The sequence below is a fragment of the Actinia tenebrosa genome, unplaced genomic scaffold (assembly GCF_029948245.1).
Source record: "Actinia tenebrosa isolate PJP-AT-01 unplaced genomic scaffold, QUT_ActTen_1.0 PGA_scaffold12__29_contigs__length_12842862, whole genome shotgun sequence".
Lineage (NCBI taxonomy): Eukaryota > Metazoa > Cnidaria > Anthozoa > Actiniaria > Actiniidae > Actinia > Actinia tenebrosa.
Genome location: NW_028292572.1, coordinates 414,619 through 430,989, shown reverse-complemented (window position 1 = coordinate 430,989; position 16,371 = coordinate 414,619). Strand labels below are relative to the sequence as shown.

The following is a 16,371-nucleotide window of genomic DNA, read 5'->3' as shown; positions in this document are numbered from 1 at the left end:
GTGCATCCCCCCCTTTTTCCTACCAAAATTTTCCCGTTCCCCCCTCTATTTCACCTGACCCCCCTCCCCCCTTTTATACATTATGAACGCAGCCTAATTTAAGTTATTTACACTAAATCTTTTTCATGTTAATATATGTTGAATGTTTGGAAATGTTCTGCATCTAAATGAGGACAGTTCAGCTGGTTCAAAATCTCGCTGAAGATCTTGCGAAAGCATATATCAATCGCAAAAATGTGAGATTGGAGCCGGTTTTTAGTTCACTGATATACTTTTTACCTACAAAGCATGCTTTGTGTCACGCAAAAGAATGAATTTAAAAAGTATGTGATATAATATATCAATATATCGCAATTAAAATGTGTTGGTATTACTATGATGTCTTTTTCTTGGTTTGATCCCCTAGTTTTAGCAAAATTCAGCGATGGAATGATTGCAATTAAAATTATAGTCACGTCGGTGGAGGTAACGCAACAAGTTGTTTACGGTTGAAATATCGCGAAATAGAGATCGAAAGCTAAAAATGATTTGCCCAGAGACTTTTCTTTTGAATCTGATAGAAATACATTAGATAATCCTCTGGGTGTAGGTTTTGGATAATTTGGTATCTCCGCACATAGTTTTTATAAGCAGTATTTTAAGGCTTTAATTTGCATTTTTAAACTTTGGAAAAAGTGTACACAGCAGAAAATTTTTTTCGAATCTTAAATCGCCAAATATTCTAGAATAAATACAACGAAAAGCAAGAGGAATACCTATTCCTTCGGTAAAAAGTACCAACCGAAAAAATTGTTAAGTAGTTTAGCTTTAGGATGCGCTTATTTTTGTACTAAATTCCTTGACCTCGTCGGTCATTTTTCCCATGCATTTGGGCGAAATCTATTCTCGTAAATTTCGTGGGGAAATTTTTTTTTTCAAAACTAACAACATCTCGATTTACTTCACACTAAGGGCTATCTAAAAACAAAATATGAGCGAAATCCATTTTTGACTTGTGCCGATGTTTGGTCGACTCTTACAAAAAGTCACTCATATATTTCCAAAACAATATATTTTAGCGGTTGATAAAGTATCAACCCATCAAAATGGCGATTACACAAGCCCCCTCTCATTTGTTCCTAAATTCATGCTAAAAGCAGTCAGTAACAATCGTGGGGGAGGAGTGGGGTGGCCTAGGGCCTGGCTTCGCCGGCTCCGAAAATTGTGGGGGAGGGGTGGTAGCTTGGCTCCGCCGGCTCCTCGCTCCTCATGGCGTAGAACCGCTATTTCATATCTACTTGTGTGCCGTTATAAAGCACTTGGGAATTGCCAGAGCACTCGAGAGGTGTCCAGACACTTCTCCAGACACAAGTCTCCTAACACTTCTCTCGTGTTCTGCCAACCCCCACGTGTTTTATGACTGCACACAGCACGCGCGCGCGTTCTGATTGGTTTGGAGCGAGTGCTTTATGAGAGCACATTGCACGCAAGCGCACTTTCCGTTGCGTCATTCCTATCTAAACTAACGGTTATTATCTTTTGTATCTTGTATCTAAAAGAAATAATGCTGTGCTGTATGCCGTTATAAAGCACTTGGGAATTGGCAGAACACTCAGGAAGTGTCCAGAAGAACTCCACTACGCGTCGTGCTTCTTCTTACACTTCTCTTGTGTTCTGCCAACCCCCACGTGCTTTATGACTGCACACAGCACGCGCTCGCGTTTTCTATTTATTCAATACACCATGCACGTACTGCTTCTAGCTGATGCAGATCTTACATTAAAGGCTTTAATATCTTGTTCATTCCATATTTCTTTATAAGGGGATCTCTGCACAGAGCAAGTAGTTGAATAGACTTTATAACAGAACGGTATTGTGGTCTCAAGTTTCCAAGAATAAAGTAATAAGCTCCTGGTGTCCACAAAATAAAAAAATAACATTAACAAAACATTTTAACAGTTTTCCATTTAAATCTGTACTTTACCATTTAATTTTGTACTTTTTAAAATGAGGAGATTTTGTGTGGGTCAAGACACATCTCAACCAATCACAGCAGTTTATTTCATCAGAACAGTTTCAACACAGTATCCTATGGTAATATGACACTTCGTGTGTGGGATAGACTCACTGTTAATCCAAACAACTGTTGGTCTGGTGGGTCATTCCACAGGATTGCAAATGACAAAATGATTGCAAAAATTCTATTGAGTGCTTCAGAACAAATACATAACTGCAAAATAATTGTTGCCACAGGCGGGTCCCCTGTGTCAAGTGCGACGCCGCGCGGTATGTCCAGCGGTCGCGCGTATAAGCATACGTTGGGACTACGTTGTTCGCCCAGATAGAACGATTACTGTCTTGTTATCTAACCGTAAAGAGTAGTTTTTTTTTGGTTAAATTGATGTAAATGCGATCTATAAGCTATTAAAACGGTTTGAATTAGAACAAGAGTAACTTTGAATCGAAACTCCATCCCCAAGTGGCGATGGCAGCCACAATAACAAGACAATTTGGAGCTGAACACGCGACGAGTTCAGTGAAGTCCTTTGGTCAAGGTTGACTGGTTCAAGGATAAATAACAGCAAGTTTATAGGATATTTGTGTCCAAAGTTGAGCACTAGCAGATACAAGGTAAATTTCGAAGTAATAGTCGTGATCTTGAGTTGTTCAAGTGAACATGGAAAGTGAAAATGGAGTTGTTCAAGTGAACATGGAAAGTGAAAATGGAGTTGTTCAAGTAAACATGGAAAGCGAAAAGGGAGATAATGGTATCCGTCAAAGGAAACCTACAGAAAAGGGCCTAGAATATCAGCTGGAAATTAAGGTAAAGAATTTCTTTGCAAAGAAAGCAGAGTTATGTAAGGAAATGAAATCTATCCTTAAGTTGAGAGGACAGTGCGAAGATATATCAAAGTGGAAACAGGAGCTAAGTAGAGCCCATATTATCCAGTTAGATCTTGCTGATATACATGGCACAATTGCTCAGCTGAGTGGTGATGAGGGATTACAAGGCCTTAAGGATGTTTGGAGCCAGATTTCAAGTGAATGGAACAAGTTTCAGGAAGTTGTCGAATCAGAGATCAGGTATGTGGAACAATTACACTTAGAACAAACAAAATCAGTATGTGGGTCTAAAGTTTCCAAGACTTCAAGAAAGTCGAAACCCTCCACAGGAAGTAACCGAACCGGCCTTTCACATACACGTAATAATAAGTATGAGTTACAAAAGAAAGAGGCTTCCTTAAAGGTTGATCTTGCCTTCTTGCAAGATGAGCAGAGACTTGATCGTGAAAAACTTAGGCAAGAACAGGAAGCAAGGGACCTGAAGCTACAGAAAGAACTAGCTCAAAATAATGCCCAACTAAAAGTGTGTTTGGAAAGTGAAAGGCTGGGATCTGAGTGGAATGATCAGAAAAGTATTCTTTCTGCTCTCCCAAAGGAAAGCCATGCTGACTCTATAGAGAGATATTTTGATTCATTTCTCTTCGAGCAATCCCATGATGAGCCAGTGAAATCAGTTGACAAACAATATCCCTCAATTCCTCCTCACCACGTTGCTGTATCTAGTTCAGCTGAGAATGTAACAACTGTTTACTGCACCACAAAGCCACACACTACTGCTACTTTCAGTGCCCCCCTCATCAGCCCAGCTCAGTATGCTTTCTTAAACAGTCAAGATATAGTGCAAGGCAAACACAGTTTCAATCCAAGCACAAACGACAAAGAAGCTGCTCAGTTAATAGCAGACTTGCCCTACACAAACTCTAACCTCCCTTGTTCCCAGTATACTGCTGCTGTGACTTCAAGCCACCTTTATTCCACTCCAGTGAGTGCCAGTCAGCACATTAGGATGTTCAATAAGATATCTCCTATCAGCTCTAGTGCCCTTACCCTTAACAACAAGCAGCACCATCCACCCGCTCACGAAGATGATTCTACAGACAAGAGCCATCACACATCTGGTCAAACAAACCAAAGAGCTCCTGTGTCTGAAACTAAGACTGTAGTAACTACCCTTCCTGTGGTGCACGAACACCTCACAAGCATGAGAGACAATGTTGAGCTACAAAGAATACATCAAGAACCGCAAGACTCAACCACTAGCCCCGCTGAGTGGCAGAGAGTAGCCGTTTCCCTAGAAAGGTGTATGTGTAAGTTAGTAGAGACTAATGACAGACTCTTAACTAGTATAAGACCTGGCGAAAGAACTAGTACATCTCCTTCGAGAGTTAAAGTAACAATTCCAATCTTTAGTGGTGACCCATTACAGTATCCTATCTGGCACAGCTCTTTCAAAGCTCACGTTGATGTAAAGGACTGGGATGCAGATACAAAACTGAATCTTCTCAACCAATACGTTTCTGGAGGACCCAAGCAAGTCGTGGAGCACTACCTACTTATTGGCACTGAGGATGCCTATGTTAAAGCTAAATCGGTGCTGCACGAAAGGTATGGCAACCCAAATGTCGTAAGTTCGGCATTCCTGAGCAAGCTGGAGAAGTGGCCAAAGATAAACCCCAGAGATGCGGGTGGTCTGAGAGAGTTCTCAGACTTCCTTGACAAAGTTGTCGCTGCCAGAGAAAATATTCAGAGTCTCGCAATCCTGGATTTCGCGAAAGAAAATGTGAAGCTGATCGCTAAGCTGCCATACCACGTCGAGAGTAAGTGGAGAGAAGTGATAACGACATGGAGAATTAAGAACGGTGAATCTAGTTATCCAACCTTCTTGAAGTTTGCAGATTTCGTCAGAGAGACCGCTGACAGGGCCAATATACCGGAGCTAGAGGACTTGTCTAAGTTGACGAGTAAGCCTAAGTTGGTAAAGGGTCCAGGTATACAAGCTCTAGCAACTTCAGCGTCGACCTACAAACAACAGCCTCGAAGAGAGCCGACAAAAGATCAAGTGATCAAGCTCGAGAAGGACCTCAAGAAAGGGACTGCAGAAAGAAAAGACCAAAAGACTTGTTTGTACTGTAGCAAAGAGCATCACCTTAATGACTGTAAAGACTTCCGAGAAAAACCCTTTTCAGTGAGAAAGAACTTTTTCTTTAAAAGAAAACTATGTTTGGGTTGCACCCATGGCAACCATCAAATCAAGGATTGTGAAAACCTGCCAACTTGCAAGCAGTGTAGAGGAGCCCACCTGACCTGTCTGCACCAGGAGGAAAAACCGGAAGATAAAGGAGACAGCAAGTGTACTAGCGTGTGCGGCATCAAGCATCAGTATGGAACTTACAACAGTATGATTGTTCCGGTTTGGGTACGACCTCAAGCGGACCCATCCAAGGAGATTCTTCAATACGCAGTGCTGGATGATCAGTCGAACGTCAGTTTTATCTCCAGAAGTTTGTATAACCGCCTAGGCCTTCAGGGAACTCCTGCAACGTTGTGTTTAACGACTATGCAAGACGCCGATGTACCCGAAGAAACCAATCGAGTCAGTGGAGTGGAAGTGCTTGATTATTACAAGGAGCATATTATCAAGCTGCCTACCCGGTACACCTGGAAGAAAATATCAGCTGATACCTCTCAGATCCCTAAACCTGAGGTTGCTCTAGAATGGGACCATCTTGTAAAGATCGCTGAAGATATCATCCCTTACCAACCAGGTGTTGAGATATCTCTACTCATAGGAAGTAACTGTCCGCAAGCCATCCGCCCTCGAGAGATATGTGCGGGAGGTGAGGACGAGCCCTACGGTCAGAGGTCCTTGCTTGGTTGGGGCATAGTTGGTCAAGTCTGTAAGTCAAGACAAGAAATCCAAGGTGAAGTGTGCAACAAGATCTCTCAGATGCGCAGTCACTTCGTAGTGCCTCCTAAGGCGAAAGAAGTTGTTGCAACCGACGTACTGAAAGTGCTGGAGGCCGACTTCCAAGAAACAAGTACAAGGTCAAAACCCCTCTCGGTTGAAGACAGAAGGTTCCTGCGACTACTGGAAGATGGGATATGTAAACTTGACAACGGACATTATCAAATGCCACTTCCTCTTAGGACAGAAGGAATTAGTCTTCCTTATAACCGCCCTCTAGCAGAAAGGAGATGGAGACAGCTCAACTCAAGATTTAAGAAGAATCCACAGAAGAGAAAGAAGTCACTGAGTACAGAATGAAGGTGCATTTATTTGGTGCCGCAAGTTCCCCTGGTTGCGCCAATTTCGGCCTAAGGAGAGCAGCAGATGATGGTGAAGAGGAGTTCGGATCTGAGGCAGCAACACTCATTCGAGAAGACTTCTATGTAGACGACTGCCTCAAGTCGACCCCTACAGCACAAGATGCCGTGAAGCTGATTAAGTCATGCCAAGCAGTATGCGCCAAAGCAGGCGTGCGCTTGCACAAGATCACTAGCAACAATAAGGAAGTTCTACAGGCTGTTCCTGCGGAAGATCGTACAAAGAACACTAGAGAAATCGACTTGAAGGTCGACCCTTTACCTATCGAACGAGCTTTGGGTGTAGTGTGGTGTGTGGAAGATGATACCTTCCAATTCCGCATTGAACTAAAAGATAGGCCATTTACGCGTCGCGGTGTGTTGTCAACTGTGTGTTCGATCTACGATCCAATCCGGTTATCCGGTTATCCTAGAAGGAAAGAAGATTCTTCAACAGATGTGCAGGGATAGGCTAGACTGGGACAGTCCTATTCCAGAATCGCTGCGACCATCGTGGGAAAAGTGGCGTACCGAGATAACAGATCTAGAAAGCTTGAAGGTACCAAGATGCTTCAAGGCTTTGACGAAATAAAGTCAGTAGAAGTCCATCACTTCAGTGATGCTAGCGTAGAGGGATATGGACAGTGCTCATACCTTCGAACTGTTAATCAAGAGAACCATGCTCATTGTTCTTTCATAGTGGGTAAAGCGAGATTGAAATTAATTGAAATCTATCAGTCTTCTGATCTGACTTTTTAGTTGGCAAAATCAAAGTGATCCACACAAAGCTCCTCATTTTAATATGTACAAAATTAAATGGTAAAGTACAGATTTAAATGGAGAACTGTTTTATATGCACCAATATACCATTCAAATACATTACCTATTTTATGTTTTTTTTGGTCTTTGAACCCAGAGGATTTGTGACTTGAAAGTCGCCATAATAACAGTGCAGGATAAGAGCTTTAGTTGTTTTATAATCTTCACCATCACAATAATCTCTCAAAGTTCCATCAGTACTAACTAGCATGACCATTCATAACCTTTAAGAGCACATCATTAAAATACAATTATGATTTTTTTCCATTTAAATAACTCAAGGCTAGGTACATAAAGCAGGGCCTACCTCGCTTAAAACATCTGGCTGATTAAGCAAAGCCTGTAGAGTTTCCAGCATTGGTATGTAATGGAATGTTTCTTTGATGAGGCATAATTTTTGCTTGACCTGCAGATAACGATGTTCTGCATGCTGACTCAGGGTGATTTCCTATGGTTCCTAAGAATTGACCTTTTTTTTCCCATTAGAATGATAACACTAAGACCATGAAATAAATACAAAATTGGAAATTAATGACAATGAGTAGCTGTTTAGTGACTAACAGTTAATCACTCAACCAGAAGGTCTATTACAAAAAGGAGAAAGCGGTTATCCTAAAGGGTCTCTATTGTATTTCTCTTTGTGCAATGCATGTTCTGGTTGAGTGACAGTGACTGTTCGGATAACCCCTCTACATTAGCAATTTATATTCCACTATTTTGTTTTCATTGCCATTACACTACTCCACTAAGTCTCCTGGATTGTCAAGAATGGCATTTAATGTCTGTTGGCTTAGTTGATTTTCCTCTTTTGTTTTTAAGATAAACAAGGCCAAAAATCTAGTTACTTCGTCCACGTAGTCCACTGTCTCTTCTTCATCTGAATCAGTATCTGTTCCATCGTCTTCAAATGGAATTTCCTCGTCCTCATTTTCCTCATTTACGACCTCAAAATGCTTCTGCGCATTTTTCTTTTCTTCTCTCTGAAGATGAGATTTGAATGAATCAAATTTTTTAAATGTCCGCCCGCATTGTTGACATGCAATGCTAAAGTTTGGTTCATGACTATGAATAAACTTGATGTGATAAAGCAACTTCTTAAAGGTTCGGGCAATGAAACTAGTGCAGTATGGACAACTAGGCATGTAGACTATGTAGAATAATTGCAATGACACATTCTCATATATGTTATGGGCTTTTTGGGGAGTGCGGGCAAAGAGTGGAGATTTGAACAAAATCCTTAAAAAACAAGTAAAAGGCAAAATGTCCGATCAAATCCCAGACCCAAGGGGAAATGTTTGCTATCAAATCCCCATCCTTTGTCCGCAACCCCACCCCTCCCCCCCTCCCAACGGGGTTTACTTTGATAGGTGCATTGTGTGTTCGAAATTTTTCGATGTAACACTGTACTTGAATCATGATTATGAAAGTGGAGAGAATTACTCTAATTTGTTTATGAGCTATTCAAAATGCCACCAATTTCTTATGGTCAAAACAGATTCATAAATGCTACATAAGACATTAATACAGAACTTTTATGATTAACAATGTTTATTTTATTTGCTTTGTATACAAATTCCTTTCACTCGAGTAAGATATATTCATTATGCTTTATAAGAAAACGAACCATTCCTTGGCATGTAAGAGAAGACAAAGACTGACATGAAATAAAAGAAAGAGAGAAGAAAGGAAAATATTAAAAAATGGACTAGTTTCCCTTATTAATGAATTGAAGCAGAAAAAACAGAATCTTACTGATGCAATAGCAGTAGAAAGGAAAACAAAGGAAAGTTACTTTGAAATGTGGAGAGGTTCAGAAAAGGAGAAAGAGAAATTGAAAAAATCTGTATTCCAAGGTTTTGCATTAGCTAGAAAAAATGTTAAAGATAGTAATTCTACTGAGATTCTGCAAATACAACCAAGTATGCTTGAGGATATTGGAAATATTGAAAAACTAGGGAGTGGCAAATTTGGAACAGTGTGTTTAAAGAAATTTAGATCCTCACCAGTAACAGTCAAGTATTTACTACTATTAAGGAGGTTAAAAGAGAAGCTTTGTTTTTAAACAAATCTTGCCATATAAATCTTCCTATTTTATTTGGGATTAACACAACACAGAAGCCATATTTTAAAGAGTTTTATGGTAGTGAAGCACTTAAGGCCTCAACTCTTGTTGATGTATAAGTAGTAGTAGTATAACTCATAACTCATGTATAACTCATGTATAAGTAAACCAGAATACTGGCTCCACATAAGTTATTAGAATACAGATAGCATTTGCTATTTACATAGTAAGGGTGTTCTTCACAATGATAAAAAAAACTGACAATGCTGTTTGGTTTTTCACTCTTCTCAAAGCGACAATCACAGCAGTTTTTCCAGGTTGTTTACTTCTTGTGCCATCGAAAATATAAACATTACTTTTTAAAAATAAACGTTAAGACAACAATATTTATTGGACATTTTCAAGCGAATTCTTTACGCGCTTCTTGAACGCTTGAACTTTTTTTCTCCAATTTTGTCAAACATTGTGAATATCTTTTTAGTATTTCCTTATTAAAGGATAACGAGGTTTAAAAAAGATTTGTGCTTTTTGATGTTTTAAATCTAATTTTCTATCTTTCTCTTGACTTAAGGAATTTAAACAAAAAAGCTGTCGACAACTATTCAATTTCATAAAATTTATCTTTGTTTTTTTAACTTAATCTTATAAGTCAGCAAATTATTTCGCATTACCCCCAAAAAACACTAGAGAGGCCGAGTCTATTTAGGTGGCTTCACTGGGTTTTATCCGCGCGATACCATGCAACTTCAAATCGCAAATACTCGGAAGCAAACAATGCAATACTAATTTTTTTCTTCTTAGAGATTTCAAAGAAAAGATGAAATTTTCGAATGAGCATGTTTTTACTGAAATCAGATCGGAATTAATATAAGATTGCTGTTAAGCGTAGGTGCGTTTACTTCATTGGCTATTTTCTCCAATTTTTGACCTAGGTTTTTAAATTGCTTTTTAGATATTGGAGGATAAGTAATTTGCTCAAGTATGGCTGCCTGTTTGTAGCAATATTTAATCCTCTTGATGTGCCTTTGATTTAAACTTTATAACTGTGAATTTGAACATTATTTTCTGTGAATCTAAACTTGTTGATTTGAATCCAAACCGATTTTATTTGTGAATTTAAACTTTTGGATTTGAATTTAAACTTTTGGATTTGAATTTAAACTTTTGGATTTGAATTTAAACTTTTGGATTTGAATTTAAACTTTTGGATTTGAATTTAAACTTTTGGATTTGAATTTAAACTTTTGGATTTGAATTTAAACTTTTGGATTATTTAATCTTACTGGGGCGAGCTACAAGAAAGACGGTATGTGTATTTTAAATTTCCGCTGATTAAAAAGGCTATTCCTAAGCATTTTAACTCAACATAACAATGTACCGGGATGTCTATAATATCCCAAAATTCGATGACGCCTGACAATTACTGTAAGTAATTCAGAAATATTGTTTTCCTTTTTTTATTTTTTTGTTTTACTACAGTTGATTACAAAACTAAACGCTTACTTAATCTGAACACGACACTTTTTTTCAGATGATAAAGATCGCCTACAAAAATTAAAATCGCAGATAGTTAAGCAAGAAAAGGGAGCAAGAGCAAAAAACGAGGACTTTGATCTGCTTAAATGGTTGAAGACAATAAGCACTGTATCCACAGACATACCAAGTAAAACTTCACAGCAAACTGACCTGCCTAAAGTAAAAGACCGCACCGCTGTGAAAAGGAAGAGTCATATAAATCTGCAGTTAATGGAGGAAGAAGATACCGACGTAGAAGAGCAAGAATACCAGGCCTACCTTAAGCGCACTAGAGAAACTAGCAAAAAAACAAAAGCTGCTCAAAAAAAAGCTATTGGTAGTGCTCAACACTTCAGAAAGAAAAGCATGGCATCTCACATCAATGCAGAGGCTCAAGACAGAAGTAAACAAATGGGACAAACTCCCTTCAAAAGAAAAGCTATCTGCCTGCTTGAAGAAAGCAGCAGCGATGATGATGATGATTATGGTAATGATGAAGGAGAGGTCCCATTTGTTGGTGAAGATTTGGCTTCATTGAACTTGGAAAAAATACAGAGAGAGAACCAATATTTGAAAGAAGAGTTATTCAAGTTAAAGCAGACTATGAAAGCGCCAAAACTCAAGCACAAGGAATTGCCAAAAGGTAGAATATTGAAACTAGAACTTAATTAAGTCTAATACATAATATACAGATGCAGTATAATTAATCTTAAAATGCATGTGACAAGTGATTCAGCTGCTGCTTTGAATCTTCAACTATCATTCATTATGATATGGTTATGATGAATATTTTTTAGTAACTTCAATTGCCGATGGATCAGATACAGCGAGTAACAAGACCGAGACAGCTAATATTGGCCCAGCAGGTGTGCCAAGTGAATACGCGGATTCCGATATTGCTCGGAAACTAAATGTATGTAGCTTCTTCAAGTTCTAATTTCATTTTTTTGTATTTCCTAATTTTTTAAATGCTATTTATTTATGCTCAGTCATGGTATAATAATTGTGTATGCATAAGTCATTTTATAGCAGTACATATACGATGATTGATATACTTTGTTGCTTTTTAATTTTACAGCTTGTGCCATTAGTTCCTGGAACCAATGTTTTCCTAAGTCCCTCAAAATTGGCCACAGCAGGCAATGGCGTTTCGTCCCCAACGATCCTCACATATAATCTGTTAAGAGTATTTTTCAAAAAGGAAACGATAAGCATAAGTAACTATAATGGAGGGGGAACAGCAGGCCATACAGCCTTAGACAGAGCAATTACAAGTGCCATCATAGGTAAATATGACGATATGAATATGAGGACCATGTATAACTATATGAAATACATAGACGAGGGATTCCCGGAGAGGTCAGAAATTAACTGTTCCGAACTACATATTTCCAAGGGAATTTCGCCCGGCATAGCCTCATTCATAAGCACTACATGTACACCTTACCATTATTTCTAGTCTAGGTGAATATGACAGTCTTCTTGCACAATGCTTTCTTCTTTGCACAAAATCCTATTCAGGAAATAAATCATTTATTGATTCTTTGTATTACAAATATTCGCATAATACCGTTTACTTCATAATTCTTAGGTTATGTCAAGGTTAAAATGCCTCAAACGAAAACGTCAAGCATCACTGCAGCAATGAATTCCTATTGCACACGCATAAGGAATCAATTGAAGGTATACTCAATCTGCATGTACCTCCTAAAGTAGTTAAATAATCACTTATGGTTACTTACTTTTATGCTAGGTCAAGGCTCCTTCAATTGACTGTTCAAAACTGCTCCTATATGACCCTAATATCCCAATGAAAATCCTTCCATAACAAATATATTTAATTTTATGGACATCCAATGTAAGCCCTTTTTCATTCGATCATGACAATCACGCCATATCATTTTCTTATTTTCAGGTCAAAGAAAACAAGAATGAATAAACTAGTGCAGCATCAGTTTTTTTTCTTATTGATTGCACACATATTTTGTTAATTAGAGTTAAGTCCAGTGTGCCTTTATATTGATGATCGATTGATGAAAATAATTCATCATTTATTTAAAATGCTTTTTAATTCTATATTTGATTAAATTACTCTTGATTGTAGTACCATTTTATGCTATTTATTATGATATTATTTAATAAACCTTTTTATTATAACGATCAATTACTATTTTCTAAATGCAAAATAAAACATGTTGCTCACAGCTTTCATATTTATAACAGCTTTCAGTAATATTTAAAACATGTCTCAAATAACATGTCAAAAACATCTTCTTAAATGGCATGTTAAAAACATATTTTTGGTGTTCCAAAAATATAGTGTTTTTAATATGCTTTCTCCATGTTAAAAACATGCTGCATTGCATTTTTTAACATGTCTAAAATATGTTTTAAAACATGTTTAAAACATGTCCCAACAACATGTTTAAAACATGTCCCAACAACATGTTTTCAACATGTCACCATTCTGTAAGGGCATTATTATTATTTGAGTATTCATTACTATGCTACTATATTGAAAATCATAAATTATATTATTTGAAAAAATAAAAAGGTGGCCATATGATTGGATGCACACGTCTGTCCTTAGCTTCAAGATTGCTTTTTACTATATATGAATATGATTATGAACAGACCATTTGATTTCTTGTAGGAAACATGTCAAGTAGAGAATAATGAGGTATCAAATTCAAATTCAAATTACAAAGAAATTGGAATATTTTAATCTGTGAATCTTTATATTAGGCGATAAACAATGATTAATTTTGTATAAAATGTTAATTAATCAGTTGCAATATTCTTTTAATTTAATTTTTTTGTTTTGTTTTTTACATCAACTATTTTCAATTATGTTGTGAATGTTTGATATTTTCATTTTTATTACAGCAACACGATGGGCAAAGTGACTACTTCGAAAGTAGAGAGCAAAGGATAAAGGAAAACAAGTTGGAAATGTGGAAAATTGGCCTGGTAAGATAATATTTATTTAGTCAGCATATAGTTGAGTGGTCAGAGCATTGGTTTCACAGCCCTGCGGTCCAAGGTTCGATTCCCACTCTGGCCACTAGATGACATTGTATTTGTTAATTGGGTCCCTTTTTGGACAAAATACAATTTCTCTGCCATGCTTTTTAAATAGTGAGCCAACTGGTTTGTCTCCTAGCCAGATTTTTAACAATATTATGTTTAATAAGAACATGCGTAATAATTATGTAATATGTAATTATGTAATTATGTAAATATTATGTAATAATATTATGTTTATATTACGGTTTCTAATTTGTCTCCCCAAATTAGCTCTTCAAGAGCTAAATACATTGAGATGTAAATAAAGTGGATTTATTTATCTAAATTTTTTTTATTACTTCAACAACATTTGATTTGATCTTCTAGCTTTCTGGTGAAGCCCAAGGGTAACAACGATTAGACATGTGTATATATATATATCTCTACATACGCATTACTTACAAAAAATGTTATCAACAATATTGTATATGGGCACCCATTCATAGCATGTAACATATTATTGTTGTTCTGATGTATTGGAGATACTTTCTGTTTCCTTTTGTTTATTTCAGCTTACCAAATCAGAGGCAACAATTGTTGCTCTGTTCTTCTTGGGAATACCAAAATTGCAAAATGTGCAAATGAAGGTTTTGAAGCAAGCTTGCTTAAACAACAATGTCCCCTTCACAAAACTCTCCAAGAAGAACCATTTGTGTGAACTTCTTGGGGAGTTTTCATACGAAGAAGAAATAATAATAAGAAAAAATGACGATGAAGGTTTTACTTATAGCAACCTTAAATCCATGATCACAGATATTTGAGTCCGAGTTCACAATTTTTTTTATTGCTGCTTTTTTACCAGTTTTTCCATGTGCATCCCTTGGTAGATTGTAGAATGACAGCAATTTTTGGGTCAATTGAATGCTCTGAAACATATTTTTTTATGATTGTTGTGCGATGACAATTTTCTGAAAAAGGTTGACATAAATAGCACATGAAATTCATATCTGCGCAAATGAGAAAATCCACAAATTAAAGGCTTTCTTCTGAGGTCTGAGTCTTCTGCGAATATTAATGGAAAATATATTTGAACATCAGCTATATGTACATGTCACTTGTACAGCTATGATCTAGACCATTTTGAACATCACCAATAATACTGTCGAATGGAAACATCATAAAATTATTTAAGATACTTTTTCAAATTTCTCATGTTAAAATGTTTTTTATCTCTGGACAACAATATTGTATTTATATATGTGTATGCAGTCAATGTATTTAGCAATATATTCTTGTATGCATTAATAAATGTTAATTTAATTGCAATAAAGTACATTTTTTTACTAGCAACCAAGCACTGTTCTGTTACTTGTAACTTTAGATTTCAAAGAACATCACATAAATTCACGAATAATACCACGAAAAATTATATTTACAAAAAATGTCACAGTTAGAGTGCTCGCACTAAACCCGTGAAACAAGTACTTAACAATTTTTAGTACTAAATATAATAGTGATAATCAAACAATAGGAACCAAAGGATTCTGTATGAACTACTACTAATTAGTACTAAATATTGTTCACGGATTTAGTGCATGCACTCTATTTACAAACAATTTATAAACAATATGAAAGAAATTTACAAACAATATGACTTAGATTTACAAACAATTTACAAACAATATGAAAGAAATTTACAAACAATTTACAAACAATATGACAGAAATTTACAAACAATTTACAAACAATGTGACAGAAATTTACAAACAATATCACAGTAATTTACAAACAATTTACAAACAATATGAAAGAAATTTACAAACAATATGAAAGAAATTTACGAACAATTTACAAACAATTTACAAACAATATGACAGAAATTTACAAACAATTTACAAACAATATGAAAGAAATTACAAACAATGTCACAGTAATTTACAAACAATTTACAGTTAAAAAATAGTATGTAAAAGTACATTTAGTATGTAAATGATGATTTACAGTGTATTTACAGATTATTTCCATAGTATTTCCATAGTATGGAAATTAATTGATTTTTCCAGTGTTAAGGTGGGCAGAAAATAAGCTTAGGGACCGTGCAATAATTATCAGGAGGGGTGCTGAAAAACCAGAGAGGGGGGGGGGGGGGGGGGGGAGGGCATCAAAACGTAACTCTAACAGATATCAATATAAACAGTGTTAAACATTAACTGGAAAGATGAACACCAAAAAAATCTCTGACAGCAAAACAACTAAAGATCTACCTCAAGCAGAACAATCTAAACGTATTAACAGGAAATAAAGCTGCGCTAGTAGCACGTGTCCTTAATTTTGCTCTTGCTGAAACACCTAGGGATGAAAGAATTAATTCCAGTGATAGTAGTACAGAATTCCTGTCTAGTGATTCCGAATACGACTCTGATTTATCTGAAAACAGCTCTGATGTGGAATCAGATGACTCTGAAATGGACGGTTTTGTTGAACATTCTTTTGAAGTACTATTTGTTGCAGACAAGGACATCGAACAAGTAAGCACAGGCTTGCCATAGAATGACAACAGGTATTCACGTAAAGACATTTCTAATTGAAGGATGGTAATCATTGGGGGTGGGGTCAACGTTATTTTTAACATAACAGAGGGGGGGTTAAGAAATAAAAAGTTTGTTTTTAAGGGAGGGGGTACTGCCTAACCTTTTGCTTGATATATCTCATTTTTCAGACCCCGCTCCTGATAATTATTGCACAGTCCCTTACTTAATTACGTCTTTTACAGAACGAGACAAAGTTTACATTCAGTTAAACTTGACAAGAACAACTGAGACAAAATAGAAAATAATGCAAAA

General features: G+C 36.6%; 1 protein-coding gene, 1 long non-coding RNA gene and 1 pseudogene across 2 annotated transcripts; 2 read left to right on the top strand and 1 right to left on the bottom strand.

Annotated features, from left to right (window-relative positions):
• Window positions 1-1,708: 1,708 nt before the first annotated feature.
• LOC148911896 (uncharacterized) lies at window positions 1,709-8,132 on the bottom strand (annotated as a pseudogene).
• Window positions 8,133-10,413: 2,281 nt separating this feature from the next.
• LOC116303529 (uncharacterized) lies at window positions 10,414-12,544 on the top strand. The gene is made up of 6 exons (XM_031713086.2): window positions 10,414-10,432; window positions 10,539-11,165; window positions 11,320-11,435; window positions 11,601-11,808; window positions 12,114-12,205; window positions 12,438-12,544. Exons 1-6 carry the CDS (start codon window positions 10,414-10,416, stop codon window positions 12,459-12,461), a joined length of 1,086 nt encoding a protein of 361 aa, XP_031568946.2. The 3' UTR covers window positions 12,462-12,544.
• Window positions 12,545-13,418: 874 nt separating this feature from the next.
• On the top strand, window positions 13,419-14,878 carry LOC148911895 (uncharacterized). The gene is made up of 2 exons (XR_016119502.1): window positions 13,419-13,492; window positions 14,101-14,878. It is a non-coding gene; the product is annotated as an uncharacterized LOC148911895 (long non-coding RNA).
• The last annotated feature ends 1,493 nt before the right edge of the window (window positions 14,879-16,371 follow it).